This window comes from Peromyscus californicus, unplaced genomic scaffold (assembly GCF_007827085.1).
Source record: "Peromyscus californicus insignis strain IS unplaced genomic scaffold, ASM782708v3 Scaffold_4__1_contigs__length_199733344, whole genome shotgun sequence".
In the NCBI taxonomy this organism is placed as follows: Eukaryota; Metazoa; Chordata; class Mammalia; order Rodentia; family Cricetidae; genus Peromyscus; species Peromyscus californicus.
The window spans coordinates 163,035,215-163,050,194 of record NW_026294562.1 but is presented as its reverse complement, the minus strand read 5'-3'; the positions used below and the strand labels follow the sequence as shown (position 1 = coordinate 163,050,194).

Below are 14,980 nucleotides of genomic sequence, written 5' to 3'. Positions count from 1 at the left end.
GGTATGATTGAGCATTCCTTGGGTATATGCCCAAGAGTGGTATGGCTGGGTCTTGAGGTAGTTTGATTCCCAATTTTCTGAGAAACCGCCATACTGATTTCCACAGTGGTTGTACAAGTTTGCATTCCCACCGACAGTGGAGGAGTGTTCCCCTTGCTCCACATCCTCTCCAACACTGACTGTCATTAATGTTTTTTATCATAGCCATTCTGACAGGTGTAAGGTGGTATCTCAGAGTCGTTTTGATTTGCATTTCTCTGATGTTGAGCATTTCCTTAGATGTCTTTCAGCCATTTGTGATTCTTGTTTTGTGAATTCTCTGTTTAGCTCTTTAGCCCATTTTTAAATTGGATTGTTCAATATTTTGATGTCTAGTTTCTTGAGTTCTTTATATACTGTGGAGATCAATCCTCTGTCAGATGTGGGGTTGGTGAAGATCTTTTCCCATTCTGTAGGCTGTCTTTTTGTCTTATTGACGGTGTCTTTTGCCAAGGCAACTCTTATAATTAAAAGAAAGCATTTAATTGGGGGCTTGCTTACAGTTTAGAGGGTTAGTCCAAGATCAAAGATCATCATCATCACGATAGGAAGCAGAGGCATGGAACCTGAGGGTTTACATCCTGATCCACAGGCAGCAGGCAGAGAGAGAGAGAGAGAGAGAGAGAGAGAGAGAGAGAGAGAGAGAGGTGGGGCCTGGCCTTTTGAAACCTCAAAGCCCACCCCCACTTGACACAAGGGCTTTACCACTGAGTCATGCCCCCAGCCCCTCACAGGGGAATTCTAGGCAGGCTGCCTACCTGCTGAGCTCCAGCTCCAGCCCAAGGTTGAATTTAAACAGGGATTCAGGGAAGAGGGAGAGCAGACACTGCTGTCACAGAACAGCTGAGCAAAGCTGAAGGGAGTGCCGGGGCTGGAGAGGGCTCGCCCGCCCGTTAAGAGCATCACTGCTTTCAGAGGGTCTGGGTTCACCTCCCAGCACCCACATGGTGGTTCACAACCATCTGTAACTCCAGTTCGAAGGCATCCAATGTCCCCTTCCGGCCTCCACAGGCACTGCATGCATGTGCTACACAAATCTGCAGGCAAAACACTCATACACATGCAATAATAAAAAAAAATACATCTTAAAAAAAATAAAAGTGAGTGCTAGACTAGACCTGCAGATCAGTGGTGGAGTTCTTGTTTGGCTCGGGGCTCTTGGTTCCATTAGGACCAAAAAACTAAAAAGTAAATGCTGTTTGATTCCACCTTCTGAAACTCCTCCACTGTTTCCATCTTGGAAGCTTTGTCTTGTAGCATTTCTCTGAAATGCTCAAGTTCATCCCACTCATTTCCTCCAAGACGACTCTCTCCATCTGATGCTATTCCCAGCCCTTCCATCTCTCATCTCAGCCCAAGTCCGGAAACACCAAATTATCTCCACTTAAATGTGGAGAGCAATTCACTTTCTGCCCTCATGGGCATTTTCCTAAACAAAGAGAAACCTAGAGAGAAATTAGAGTTTGCCTACAAGGCAGAAGTGCCCGCAGGCTTGCCTATGGATACACGCTCCTGGATGTCAGCTGAGGTCCCGCTGCCAGTTAAGGACTGAGAGAAAACTAAGACCCCTCTCCAGAGTGGCACCCTCAATGACCTCCCCAAGATGAAACGTAATTCTTGGGACCCCTAGCCTCTGCCTCACCTCAAGTTCTTCTTTGCTTTGGCTGTATCACCTCAATTCTAGGAGTCTGCTTGGTCAGTCTCCCCAGTAGAAGTGAATGCATGGACAGGTTCTGCTCTGTCCTTTATTTACACACACACACACACACACACACACACACACACACACACACTACATAAAAAGGTTAAGCCGGACCGCAGTGGCACATGCCTTTGATCCCTGGAGGCAGAGCCAGGTGGATCTCTGTGAGTTCGAGGCCAGTTTGGTCTACAGAGAGAGATCCAGGACAGCCACCAAAACAACACTGAGAAACCTTGCGTTGAAAAACCAAAAAAAAAAAAAAAAAAAAAAAAAAAAGAAAGTCCAGGTTAAGTAGGGGTTAAGTATTCTTTCCTGGAGGATTCTTCCTGTCTCTGGGACCAGCCTCTAGTCATTGCCTTCCCACATATCTGTTCCACCCAGTAGTATTTAGTTTAAAAAAAAAATCAAGGAAATAATATTTAAAATTCCATTTCCTCACACTGGCCACATTTCAAGTTCTCAAGAGCTGTGTGTGGACTGTGGCTACCATGGTCATGCACAGGGTCCATCCTGTCATGGCAGACTGTTTTTAGATAATGCTAGACAAGGTGAGGGACCTCCCTCTTAGAAGTTATGTGGAAGCCGGGCGGTGGCGGCGCACGCCTTTAATCCCAGCACTCAGGAGGCAGAGCCAGGCGGATCTCTATGAGTTCGAGGCCAGCCTGGGCTACCAAGTGAGTTCCAGGAAAGGCGCAAAGCTACACAGAGAAACCCTGTCTCGAAAAACCATAAAAAAAAAAAAAGAAGAAGTTATGTGGAGTCTGTAAGAAGTGTGACCAAAAGTTCACCCCAGTATCTACACCATTTAAAGAATAAACACAGAGGGCAGGCCTAATGGTGTTGACCTGTCTTCTCAAATACTCAAGTGGCTTGAGGCAGGAGGATGTAAAGTTTAAGGCCAGTCTCCAAAGAAAGTCATACTGGGGCTGAGGTGACAGCCCAGTCAACAATCCTCAGAGCCATGTAAAACTGCGCGGAGTTGTGGAACTAGTACAAGGGAATCCAGGACAGGGCCATCGGAGAGGCTTTCTGGCCAGACAGTCTAGCCTTTTTGATGAGCTCCAGGCCAATCAAATGTATGTCTCACTGGACATGGAGGCGCACGCCTTTAATCCCAGCACTAAGGAGGCAGAGGCAGGCGCATCTCTGAGTTTCAGGCTAGCCTGGTCCACAAAGCAAGTTCTAGACCAGCTAGGGCTACACAGTTAAGACCTTTTCTCAAAAAGCAACAAACAAAAAAGATGCCATGTCTCAAAGAAGGCTACTGTGGTCCTGAGGGTGACACCCAAGGTCGTCCCTCAGCCTCCACACACATGCATGTATGTACCTACAAACAACTGAACATGCTCACGTGCATTAAAAAACAAAAGTGAATCAAAAAAAAAAAAAAAAAAAGGCCAGGCGGTGGTGGCGCACGCCTTTAATCCCAGCACTCAGGAGGCAGAGCCAGGCGGATCTCTGTGAGTTCGAGGCCAGCCTGGGCTACCAAGTGAGTTCCAGGAAAGGCGCAAAGCTACACAGAGAAACCCTGTCTCGAAAAACCAAAAAAAAAAAAAAAAAAAAAAAGTTCGTTGTATGTGCCAGAATTATGCCTGGGCTAAGAATGAACAACTATGTGCCGGCTCCCTGGGATCAGGAGTAAAGGATAGCACTGATCCCCACCCATGGAGTAACTCTACTTCCCGACTTCCCTCCCCACCAAGGCTTAGCAGTTTAGGGCCCAAACGAGGCTGGTCCCCCTTCTGGAAAGAATAGACACAAAGGCTTTAGTCAGACATCTATTTTGTGGGTATCAGATGACTCATTGGGTCTGACAGACCAGTAATAGGTAGAATACATATAAAATGTAAGCACTCCCTGGTGTGACTGCCATCCCCCCCTGCTAAGTCTCAAGCCTCTTTATAATGCAAGAGCTTGGGCTGTGGTTATTAGGTGGTTCCTACCTGCCTAGTGCCCTCCAGTGAGGGTCTGGGGGCATGGCTCGGCCGTAGAGTGATGATAACGTGATGGCCTAGCACGTATAGGGCCCCAGGTTCCACCACCAGTGTCACAACTAATAAAATGGAAGCCCTTTTAAAAATATTTATATTTTTTAATTTATGTGTCTATGTGAGTGTATGTCACATAGGTACAGGTACCTGCAGAGGCCAGAAGGTGGCGCCATCAGAGCTCCTGGAGGTGGAGTCCTAAGTGGTTGTGAACTCTCATGCTACCATGAGCCTCTGAGCTCCAACCCCTGGGACCTTTTTTGTTTGTTTGTTTGTTTGTTTGTTTCTCTGTGCAACCCTGGTTATCCTGGAACCCGCTCTGTAGACCAGGCTGGCCTCAAACTCACTCCGGTGCTGGGATTAAAGGCATGCGCCACCACTGACTGCCCAGCCTTTTTTTCTCATTAAAAACAAAACCACAAAAACAGTATCGTCTTTGGAAAGATAGGATGAGGATTATGAGACTGTTCCCTTGACAGTTACAATGACTGCCTTTTCTCCAGAACCGCTTTGCCAGGCACTATCACCTCTGACAAAGCTTCGGCGTGGTAGTGTTAGAATTATGCCCGTTTTACCAATGTTGAAAAGAGGCACCAGGAGGAACCTGCTCAGGAGCTCCTGAGCAGTTGTGGGTTAGAGGTGAAAGGGATTCCTGGAGTGCCATGAGGTCATCTAAGTGAGACTGACCCTGTCTTACATGTCCCTGTCCTCAGGAAACTGGACGCTTTCATCTATGATGCAGCAGTGCTCAACTACATGGCCCGCAAGGATGAGGGCTGCAAGCTGGTCACCATCGGCTCCGGCAAGGTCTTCGCCACCACTGGATATGGCATCGCCCTACACAAGGGCTCCCGCTGGAAGCGGCCCATCGACCTGGCGCTGCTGCAGTTCCTGGGGGACGGTGCGGCTACGCTGGGCGGGAAGTCCTACCCTGAAGAGGGGAGGGCTGGCCGTCTGTCCTGGGGAACATGGGCTGGGGCTGGGGCTCTGTCCGAGCAGAGTGTGTTGTTCACAGTAAGTGACTCTGCCCCCATCCCCAGATGAGATTGAAATGCTGGAGCGGCTGTGGCTTTCCGGGATCTGCCACAATGACAAAATCGAGGTGATGAGCAGCAAGCTGGATATCGACAACATGGCAGGTGTCTTCTACATGCTCCTCGTGGCCATGGGCCTCTCCTTGCTGGTCTTCGCTTGGGAACATCTGGTGTACTGGCGCCTGCGGCATTGCCTGGGGCCCACCCACCGCATGGATTTCCTGCTGGCCTTCTCCAGGGTAGGAAAGGGAGCGTGGAAGCAGGGGAAGCACCAGCGGGAGGCGAGGGGGCAAAGAAATGGAAGGTGTGGGTCAGGTCCAGTGTGGAGAAGGAGGTCGTTGGGTGCAGGCACCTGCCTGACCCGTCCCCACCCCTCACAGGGCATGTACAGCTGCTGCAGCGCCGAGGCTGCTCCACCGCCTGCCAAGCCTCCGCCCCCGCCGCAGCCGCTGCCCAGCCCCGCGTACCCCACCGCGCGTCCGCCCCCTGGCCCTGCGCCTTTCGTGCCCCGAGAGCGTGCAGCCGCCGACCGCTGGCGCCGGGCTAAGGGCCCGGGGCCTCCGGGGGGCGCAGCGCTGGCCGACGGCTATCACCGATATTACGGTCCCATCGAGCCGCAGGGGCTGGGCCTCGGCGAGGCGCGCGCGGCACCCAGAGGCGCGGCCGGACGCCCGCTGTCCCCATCCGCCACACAGCCCCCGCAGAAGCCACCACCCTCCTACTTCGCCATCGTGCGCGACCAGGAGCCGGCCGAGCCCCCCACCGGCGCCTTCCCGGGCTTCCCATCCCCGCCCGCGCCGCCCGCCGCCGCAGCTGCCGCCGTCGGGCCGCCACTGTGCCGCCTGGCTTTCGAGGACGAGAGCCCTCCTGCGCCCGCGCGCTGGCCGCGTTCCGACCCCGAGAGCCAGCCGCTGCTGGGTGGGGGCGCGGGCGGCCCGAGCGCGGGGGCCCCGACCGCACCACCGCCGCGCCGCGCCGCGCCACCACCGTGCGCCTACATGGACCTCGAGCCGTCGCCTTCGGACTCCGAGGACTCGGAGAGCCTGGGCGGAGCGTCGCTCGGCGGCCTGGAGCCCTGGTGGTTCGCCGACTTCCCCTACCCGTACGCCGAGCGCCTCGGGCCACCGCCCGGCCGCTACTGGTCGGTCGACAAGCTCGGGGGCTGGCGCGCCGGCAGCTGGGACTACTTGCCCCCGCGCGGCGGCCCCGCGTGGCACTGCCGCCACTGCGCCAGCCTGGAGCTGCTACCGCCGCCGCGCCACCTCAGCTGCTCGCACGACGGCCTAGACGGCGGCTGGTGGGCGCCTCCGCCGCCACCCTGGGCTGCGGGGCCACCGCCCAGGCGCCGGGCACGCTGTGGGTGTCCGCGCCCGCACCCTCACCGTCCGCGGGCCTCGCACCGTGCGCCCGCCGCCGCGCCGCACCACCACCGACACCGGCGTGCGGCCGGCGGCTGGGACATCCCGCCGCCCGCGCCCACCTCGCGATCGCTCGAGGACCTGAGCTCCTGCCCACGGGCGGCCCCCGCACGCAGGCTCACCGGGCCCTCGCGCCACGCGCGCCGCTGCCCGCACGCTGCGCACTGGGGGCCGCAGCTGCCCACTGCACCGCACCGGAGACACCGGGGCGGGGACCTGGGCACGCGCAGGGGCTCTGCGCACTTCTCCAGCCTGGAGTCCGAGGTATGACGCGGCTCCGGGGGGGCCCCCCGCCGCCCTCTCGGTCAGCGCAGGCCACGGCCCGAGGGGGCGCTCTATAGTGGACAGGACCCACATGGGTTGGGAAGGACGGAAACGGACCTGGCCGCACCCCGCCTGGAGCAGCGTTCTGCGCCCCCTCGCCTTGGGGGAACCATGAGCCAGAGGGGACTTGGTCGCCCAAATCTCACCCATCCTGAGAGCAAGGGGGCGGGGTTCTTGGAGCCCACCGACTCTTTTTTTTAAACCCGAAAAGGGCTTTTTAACGTCACCTGATTTGGCGGGAGATGGGGAGGGGTCGCGCCGCGCCCCGCGCCCACTCTCGGGGCCATGGCCCTCACATCACTGTGCAGCTCCCTGGCCCCAGACACACCTCCCGGGGAGCCTGTTTTTAACCTTTCATTCATCAGGACTCAAAACTGTGAGACGAGTACGCCAAACTGTGACTCCAGACCTTGGCCCCGCCACACAGAAACCCCTGACCCCAGACTGTGACTTCCAACACCTAAAATGATCATCTGACCCCAGACTGTGCCCCGACCAGACTGTGACCCTTATGTCAGACTTCGATGACCCCTCCTTTTAGATCCTTGTTGTCTCTGACCTATGACCTATACTCCACGAAAGCCCTCCCTTCACCTGCCTCCCCCACTACCAACCCAGATGCCACCGACCACAAGTCCAGCCCTTATTTATGACCCTTCAGTGATGATCCAGCAGACACTCCACCCCCGGGCCTCCCTTCCCAGGTCTCAGCAGGGTCTGAGGCTGGATTGAGAGGTGGGTCTGGGAGCCCACACTTGACCCTTCCTTCCCACTCCCACTACTACACTGCAGTGTTTGGAATAAAACCATGTTTTTACGCCTCCTCAGTCCAAGCCTGAGCTCTATGTCTGTCTCTTAGGCCCCTTCAGCTTCTCTGGAGAAAATGGAACCTGAGAAAAGTCCGTGGGGAAAACAGACAACAGAAACGGCTGCTGGTGTAACAGTGGCAGAGTGTTCTAGCATTCATAGCGCCCTGAGTTCCACCCCAAGTCCTAGAAAACAGGAGGTGGGGGAAGGCACCATAAAAACCCAGGGAGTGGCAAGAGACCGAGGAAAGAGAGGTGGAGAGGGGGCAGGGAAGAGACATACCCTAAGAGTAGTGGTAAAAATAAGGGATGCAAAAATTAGGGCCAAATCTGGAGTCCTGTTCCTAAGGCTACTGGCAAGAATGGTTTGATTGGTTATCTTATGTAAATGAAGAAAGCGGCCAACCCACGTCTTGAATACCCTTAATCTCCCCAGTGAGAACCTATTTCCAACATTTCATTATTCCAATTAACCAAAACTCGGGTGCACATGGGTGGATAGAGAGCTGACACAGTCGTAGCAGCGGCCTCAAGAGAGACTTTCTGATTAAGTGCCTGCTGACCAGAGCTGCCATGGGAATGCCTGGCTGGGAAATGGACTGCCCCTAGAGGATAGATTCAATCCACTAACTTATACATAATGTCCAGCCTGTCTACTCGAAAGCATTTTGAAACAATTTAAAGCCATCATAACAAGGAGAGGAGAAGAAACCGGCCTTATAGGTCCTCGGGGAACAGAAGCCCAGTCTCTTTGCCAGTAAGTGCTTGTTTGCATACATGAATAATTAACTAAGTGGAAAGACATCCCCAGGAATGAAAGGTGGAAGATGGAGAGGGGCTCGGAATTCAAGGACTCCTGTAGAACTACAACTCCCAGAAGGCCTTGCCACTGTTGCACGGAAGAACTCTCCAAGGTCACACAAAAGACAGGATCGCTGTTAATTTATCTTTTGTCACTGAGCCAGACACCGTTAGTTGGGGCGGCCATCTCTCAGCGCACCACTACTTATTTCTAGCCCTCAGGTTTCTCATGTAACAGTGCAGTGGGTCCTAGACTGTGGGAAGCGAAAACCGGAAGTGACGCTCTTACTTCGCGTCCGGGACAAGAAGCTTCGAAGATGGCGGCGCGCAAGGGTCGGAAGCGCACATGTGAAACTGGGGAACCCATGGAGGCTGAATCCTGCGACCCAGGATCCGAAAGCCCACCCCAGGTCTACCTGCCTGGCAAGGGGCCGCCACTGGGAGAAGGGGAGGAGCTGGTAATGGATGAGGAGGCCTACGTGCTGTACCATCGTGCGCAAACTGGTAGGCTGAGGGCCCTGATTCTTGGGTCCCGGGAAATGAAGTTCCTGACTTGGAGCCTGGGGGACGAGGGATCTGGAGTCTGAGGGTTTTGACATCCCCTTGCGGACTGCTGGCCGTTGTTGGAGGTGGAAGCGGAGTTCCAATGTCTCATCCTCACTGCGACTGTACCATCTTCCCTCCCTCCCCAGGCGCCCCTTGTCTCAGCTTTGACATAGTCCGAGATCACCTGGGCGACAACCGAACAGAGCTCCCTCTCACTCTTTTCCTGTGTGCGGGAACCCAGGCTGAGAGCGCCCAGAGCAATAGGTGAGATTCATACTTTGTTTTGTTTTGTTTTTTGTTTTTCGAGACAAGGTTTCTCTGTAGTTTTGGTGCCTGTCCTGGATCTCGCTCTGTAGACCAGGCTGGCCTCGAACTCACAGAGATCTGCCTGGCTCTGCCTCCCGAGTGCTAGGATTAAAGGCGTGTGCCACCACCGCTTAGCTCGAGATTCATACTTTTTTCAAGACATCCTCAAGGACCCAAGAGTTAGGACTATCTGCGTCTGCCAGACCTAGAAGTCTGGGTCCTCAGCCTCCTTCCGCTCTAAACATCCTGGCATTCAGTTCCTAATTCATCCTTTGCTTCCCCAGACTGATGATGCTTCGAATGCATAATCTCCATGGGACGAGGCCGCCACCCTCAGAGGGCAGTGATGATGAAGAGGAGGAGGATGAAGAGGATGAAGAGGAGCGGAAACCTCAACTTGACCTGGCCATGGTTCCCCACTATGGTGGCATCAACCGAGTTAGGGTACTTGCCGTCCCAGGGGCTTGTGCAGCATACCCCTTCCCCAACATTCAAATGTCCCTCAGTACCTCCTCCTGCCCCTCAGTTTTTTCTTTTTTCTTCTTCAGACATATTCTCACTGGGTAGCCCAGGGTGACTCCAAACTCAGGATGGTTTCCCTGCCTCAGCTTCTAATGATTGAGAGAACGGGCGTGAACCACCACACCCAGTTCCCTTCAGCTTTTACAGATTTATTGGTGCATAGTTTTTTTTTCTTTGTTGTTGTTGTTTTCTTTATCTTTGGGGGAATAATGGTTGTTATATACGAGGTAATGTTTTAGACTATAGTGGTTTTTTGCTTATTGCTATCGTCGTCATCGTTATCATCATCATCATCATCATCATCATCATCATCGCTCAATTTCCCCTTAGGCAAAATGCTGAGAATTATGAAGCTTACCAGGTAGGACCGGTGAGGAACTAAACAGTGTGTAAGAGCTGAAACAGCACCTGGTTATAGTGTGAAATGTAAGAATTTTACTTAGCTATTGTGTAGGACCTGAGGCAGAAGGACCAAAAGCCAGCCTAAGCTACAGAATGAGTTCAAAGGTAACTCAGTGGTAGAGTGCTCACCTCGAGTGTGTAAGGGCCTAGGTTCAATGAATAAAGCATCTTCTTCTGATCAGGTCGATGAGCAAATAAAAGGAGATGATGTACAATGAACACTTAGACCCAAAACTTGACCCACAGCTGGGTGTGTTGTTTCTGTTAAATTATTATTATGCCTCAGGTACTGTCCTAATCCCAGGATCCTGAGCCTGGAGGCAGAAAGCTCTGACTCTGTTAACATACTAGTGAGGGACAGAACAAGAAGAAACTCGTCAATATGTAGTTTGTTACAAGATGCTGAGTGTGGTGGAGAAAAACGGAAAGTAGGGAAGTGTGTTCCTAGGCCGGAGTGGCTTTTGTAGTGGTGCCATTTGAGGAGGATTTGGTCAGCAGGTGCTCTTGGGACAGAGACCCAGCAAGTTCTGAAGTTCGGAGAAGTGGAGAAAGCGGTGTGTGTGGAGCAGGGTGGACAGAGGCGATGACAAGATGTGGAGGGGAGCACCCAGAAGACCCGTTGTTCTGGCCTTGTGTGAGGACTTGGGCTTCTCCCTCAGGAGAAGTTAGGAACAAGTGGAGGACGGAAAGTGGAGGAAAGATCCATTTGGGACTTGTTGGAAGAGAATCCCTCTGGCTTCAGCGCAGAGACGTGGCTGTAGGGAGCCAAACATGTTTGATTCTGAAAGGGGCAACCCATGGGAAGGATGGCGTCAGTATAGACTTGTGTGACCACAGTACAGATGATTAGAAGGATTTGGAAGGGTGCTTCAGTTTAGGTGTTGGGTGTGAGGTGTTGACACACAGTCAAACATGGGTCTCAATGTTTGGGCCCAAGGTGAATGTTAGGGTACTATTGCTGTGAGGAAACACCACATCCCAAAGCAACTTGGGCAGGAAAGAGTTTATTTGACTTACACTTCCACATCACTCTTCATCACTGAAGGAAGTCAGGACAGGAACTCAAACAAATCATCAACCTGGAGGCAGGAGCTGATGCAGAAGCTATGCAGGGGTGCTGCTTACTGGCTTGCTCATCATGGCTTGCTCAGCCTGCTTGCTTGCTTGCTTTCTCTCTCTTTTTATTTATTTATTTATTTGGTTTGTTTGTTTTCTTCTGTTTTGTTTTGCTTGAGACAGGGTTTCTATGCATAGTTTTGGCTGTCTTGGTACTCACTCTGTAGACCAGGTTGACCTTGTACTCAGAGATCTGCTTGTGACTGCCTCCCAAGTGCTGGATTAAAGGTGTGTGCCGCCGCCGCCTGGCCAGCCTGCTTTCTTACAGAACCCAGGACCACCTGCCCACATCAATCACTCATTAAGTAAATGCCCTCCTGCCTGCAACCCCCTCTTATAGAGGCATTTTCTCAGTGAAGCTCCCTTCTCTCAGATGACTCTAGTTTATGCCGAGCTGACCTAAACTAGCCGGCACAGTGGAGATCACTGAGGAATGCGCTGCCTGTGCTAATAGGGCAGGCTGAGGAGCTGGTAGTGGGTATAGAGGTGAGCGGTCGTGAGGCCCAAGCCCTGGAGCCCTTTAGCACACAGTGTTTCAGAGAGCATACTCTAGAACCAGTGGGGGCGTGAGGCTTCATCCTCACTCCTGACTGGTCCTCCCAGCGCCAGGAGGACCTGTCACCATCTGGCCTTGGAGGTTGCAGTTTCTTTCCACAAAGCTGTGTGGGACTCCAGTTTGTAGACATGCAGAGGTTATGATTCTGGGGGTCTGCTGGCCAACTTTAGGCTTCTGTCTTTGTTTTGTGCACCCCCTCGGCAGGTATCCTGGCTGGGGGAGGAACCTGTGGCTGGAGTATGGTCAGAGAAGGGCCAGGTGGAGGTGTTTGCACTGAGGCGGCTCCTACAGGTGGTAGATGACCCCCAGGCCCTGGCCGTTTTCCTCCGGGAGGAGCAGGCCCGCGTAAAGCCCATCTTCTCCTTTGCTGGCCACATGGGTGAGGGCTTTGCTCTTGACTGGTCCCCTCGAGTACCTGGTGAGTTTGGATTTTCTTGTGGTTCAGGGAGGGTGGGCAGTAGGACTCCTGGAAAGGCAGGAAGGTGGCCAGGTGGGTAAGGTGATTTCCTAACCCTTACTCAGGCCGTTTGGTGACTGGTGACTGTCAGAAGAACATCCACCTCTGGACGCCCACGGACGGTGGCTCCTGGCATGTGGACCAGAGGCCATTTTTGGGCCATACACGCTCAGTGGAAGATCTGCAGTGGTCACCAACTGAGGACACGGTGAGGAAAGACTGAAGGCCTGGACACGTGGGTCTGGTGGGGACAGGCTAGGAAACTGAACCCTTGGTTTGGGAGAGGAGGGGCCCAAGCTGGGGCCTGATTCAGACACGGGGACATCGAATGACAGTGTACCATGGTCTTTGGGTCTCATCTTCTCACTCAGACTTGGTTCACCCTCTCAGGTGTTCGCCTCCTGCTCAGCTGACGCCTCCATTCGCATCTGGGACATCCGAGCAGCCCCAGGCAAGGCCTGCATGCTCACCACAGCCACTGCCCACGATGGGGATGTCAATGTCATCCACTGGAGCCACAGGGAACCCTTCTTGCTCAGCGGTGGGGATGATGGAGCCCTCAAAGTCTGGGACCTACGACAGTTCAAGGTATCTTCCCAGCTGGGCTCCTAAGGGAAGCTACTGGGAATTAAATCCTGGTGAGGAGGCAGGAACAGCAGGATGTGGTTATGAGCAGAGGGATCCCTCATTCAACCCTGCACATCCCTCCCTGCTTCCCTGTCTCTCTTACTGTGACTCTTGAGGCACCCCGTCCACCTGTCTCCCCTTCACCTTTGGTCCTGCCTGCTTTCTCACTGTGTGTGAGGAGGTAGGTCCCCAGTCTTGGTTCTCACAGTTAGGAGGTAGGTCCCCAGTCTTGGTTCTCACTGTTAGGAGGTATGTCCCCAGTCTTGGTTCTCACTGTGTGAGGAGGTAGGTCCCCAGTCTTGGTTCTCACTGTTAGGAGGTAGGTCCCCAGTCTTGGTTCTCACTGTTAGGAGGTAGGTCCCCAGTCTTGGTTCTCACTGTGTGAGGAGGTAGGTCCCCAGTCTTGGTTCTCACTGTGTGTGAGGAGGTAGGTCCCCAGTCTTGGTTCTCACTGTCAGGAGGTAGGTCCCCAGTCTTGGTTCTGTCAGGAGGTAGGTCCCCAGTCTTGGTTCTCACTGTGTGAGGAGGTAGGTCCCCAGTCTTGGTTCTCACTCTGTGTCAGGAGGTAGGTCCCCAGTCTTGGTTCTCACTGTGTGTCAGGAGGTAGGTCCCCAGTCTTGGTTCTCACTGTGTGTCAGGAGGTAGGTCCCCAGTCTTTTGCTCCCACACCAACTGGGCAGCACAGAGACTGTAACTCGCTTGCCCGTGTGGCAGAGAGACAGCTGGCTAGATAGCCCGTGGCCTTGGGATGCTGGGAATTGTCCTCTGTTTTAGTGGACTATACGGCATCAGCTGGGAATTTGAGCCCCATTCGTTTCTTGTAGGAAAGGAAACTGAGGCACAGAACAGGAGCAGAGGTGACATCACAGCTGAGCTAAGAGTTGTCTGTAGAGTTGTCTTCTAGGCAGGCGGAAGAGGCACTCCCAGTCTCTAGAGGAAGCCAGGACCTCTCCTGGCTTCAGGCCTTCCCTGCATCATCATGCCGTCAGCCTCTGCCCAGCTTAATCAGTTCTGTGGAATCATCCTTGGGGAAGCTTCCAGAGGGAGCTGCAACCCTCCATGCCAAATGGCCCAGGGACTCCTGTTCCTGGTACCACTTACTCCAACACAAGTGCTGTCTTTGATTGCGCCAGGGACCTAAGGGAGCTGTTTCTGTCCTGTTAAGGCCTCAGCCTTAAAGAACAGCCACCCTCTGCTCTTTTTATGGGAAAGGGATGCTGAGGTCTGTTCAGGGACATGCAGGGGCAGGCTCCTGTCACCTTGTTAGGAGGCTGATTTGCAGGAGAAAGCTCACTCCCAGCCCCCCATGGAGCACACATACGTCTTCTTACCTGTTGTCCTTCCCTGTGCTCGTTGCTGGACTCTGGCTGAGTGCCAAGTACTCATACTAGGGTCTGACTCCTACACTCTCTCGTAGTCTGGCTCCCCTGTGGCCACCTTCAAGCAGCACATGGCCCCTGTGACCTCTGTCGAGTGGCACCCTCAGGACGGTGGGGTCTTTGCAGCCTCGGGTGCTGACAACCAGATCACACAGTGGGACCTGGCAGTTGAACGGGACCCGGAGGCAGGGGAGGCAGAAGCAGACCCTGGCCTGGCAGCACTCCCCCAGCAGTTGCTGTTCGTGCACCAGGGTGAGACTGATCTGAAGGAGCTACACTGGCATCCTCAGTGCCCTGGGGTCCTGATCAGCACCGCGCTGTCAGGCTTCACTGTCTTCCGCACCATCAGCGTCTAAGATGGCCAACATTTGGCCTCAGGCCTCAGCTCTTCGTGGGAACTGGATCGATAGGTCTGTAGACTGCACTCCAGAAAGAAAGACGTGCTCAACTGGCCCATGTGGAACAGAAGAAATGGAGTCCACAGACCTGGTGTCTGCATGTGCATTGACCCTTGCCTGTCCCGGATACGGTCTCAGTGTGAGATTTCTGTCGGTGTTGACTCCTGGCTTGACCCCTAGACCTCTGACCCAGTACCCAGTTCTGGCTGGTGATCGACTCCAGGAACTTGAAGGATTTTGCCATGCTGGGCCGAGTCTGGGTCTGGGTTGCTCCAGTGGAATTTAGTTCTCTCCTTGCCTTCTGGGCAGCTAGGTCCACCTGAGATCCAAGATTGGGACTATGTTGGTTCCCTCCCTGTGCTGACCACTGTTGTACTGGAGGGGGGTCTGGGGCTTCTGCTGCAGTAAAGGACCCCAATCCTTTGAGGTGTGGAGCTATCCCTGCACTGGACTCTGTCACCCTGTGTGGGTTCTTCCTTTTTGTCTGGCTCAGCCTTTTCTAAACCTTACTCCATTTGGAACTGGCTCTGAGTCAGTAAATGAGTGTCTCTTTTTGGAC

The 14,980-nt window shown here is 53.8% G+C and overlaps 2 protein-coding genes across 5 annotated transcripts in view; both read left to right on the top strand.

The window, feature by feature from the left end:
* Grin2d (glutamate ionotropic receptor NMDA type subunit 2D) overlaps positions 1 to 6,558 on the top strand; it is a 46,282-nt gene extending 39,724 nt beyond the window's left edge. For all 4 annotated transcript variants that reach the window (XM_052714451.1, XM_052714452.1, XM_052714449.1 and 1 more), the window contains 3 exons: positions 4,443 to 4,630; positions 4,770 to 5,002; positions 5,144 to 6,558. In XM_052714451.1, the coding sequence (XP_052570411.1) occupies positions 4,443 to 4,630; positions 4,770 to 5,002; positions 5,144 to 6,451 (1,729 nt within the window). In that variant the 3' untranslated portion in view covers positions 6,452 to 6,558. The remainder of the gene's footprint in view (positions 1 to 4,442; positions 4,631 to 4,769; positions 5,003 to 5,143) is intronic.
* Positions 6,559 to 6,706: 148 nt separating this feature from the next.
* Positions 6,707 to 14,867, top strand: Grwd1 (glutamate rich WD repeat containing 1). The gene is made up of 7 exons (XM_052714457.1): positions 6,707 to 8,616; positions 8,805 to 8,922; positions 9,249 to 9,408; positions 11,765 to 11,978; positions 12,083 to 12,225; positions 12,408 to 12,605; positions 14,062 to 14,867. Exons 1-7 carry the CDS (start codon positions 8,430 to 8,432, stop codon positions 14,377 to 14,379), a joined length of 1,338 nt encoding a protein of 445 aa, XP_052570417.1. The 5' UTR covers positions 6,707 to 8,429; the 3' UTR covers positions 14,380 to 14,867.
* Positions 14,868 to 14,980: the final 113 nt, after the last annotated feature.

Excerpts from the sequence above, each read along its gene's own strand:
- Grwd1 (XM_052714457.1), top strand. The coding sequence starts at position 8,430 with ATGGCGGCGCGCAAGGGTCGGAAGCGCACATGTGAAACTGGGGAACCC. Across the intron at positions 9,409-11,764 it reads GTGGCATCAACCGAGTTAGG|GTATCCTGGCTGGGGGAGGA; the intron begins GTACTTGCCGTC and ends CCCCCTCGGCAG. Across the intron at positions 11,979-12,082 it reads CTGGTCCCCTCGAGTACCTG|GCCGTTTGGTGACTGGTGAC; the intron begins GTGAGTTTGGAT and ends ACCCTTACTCAG.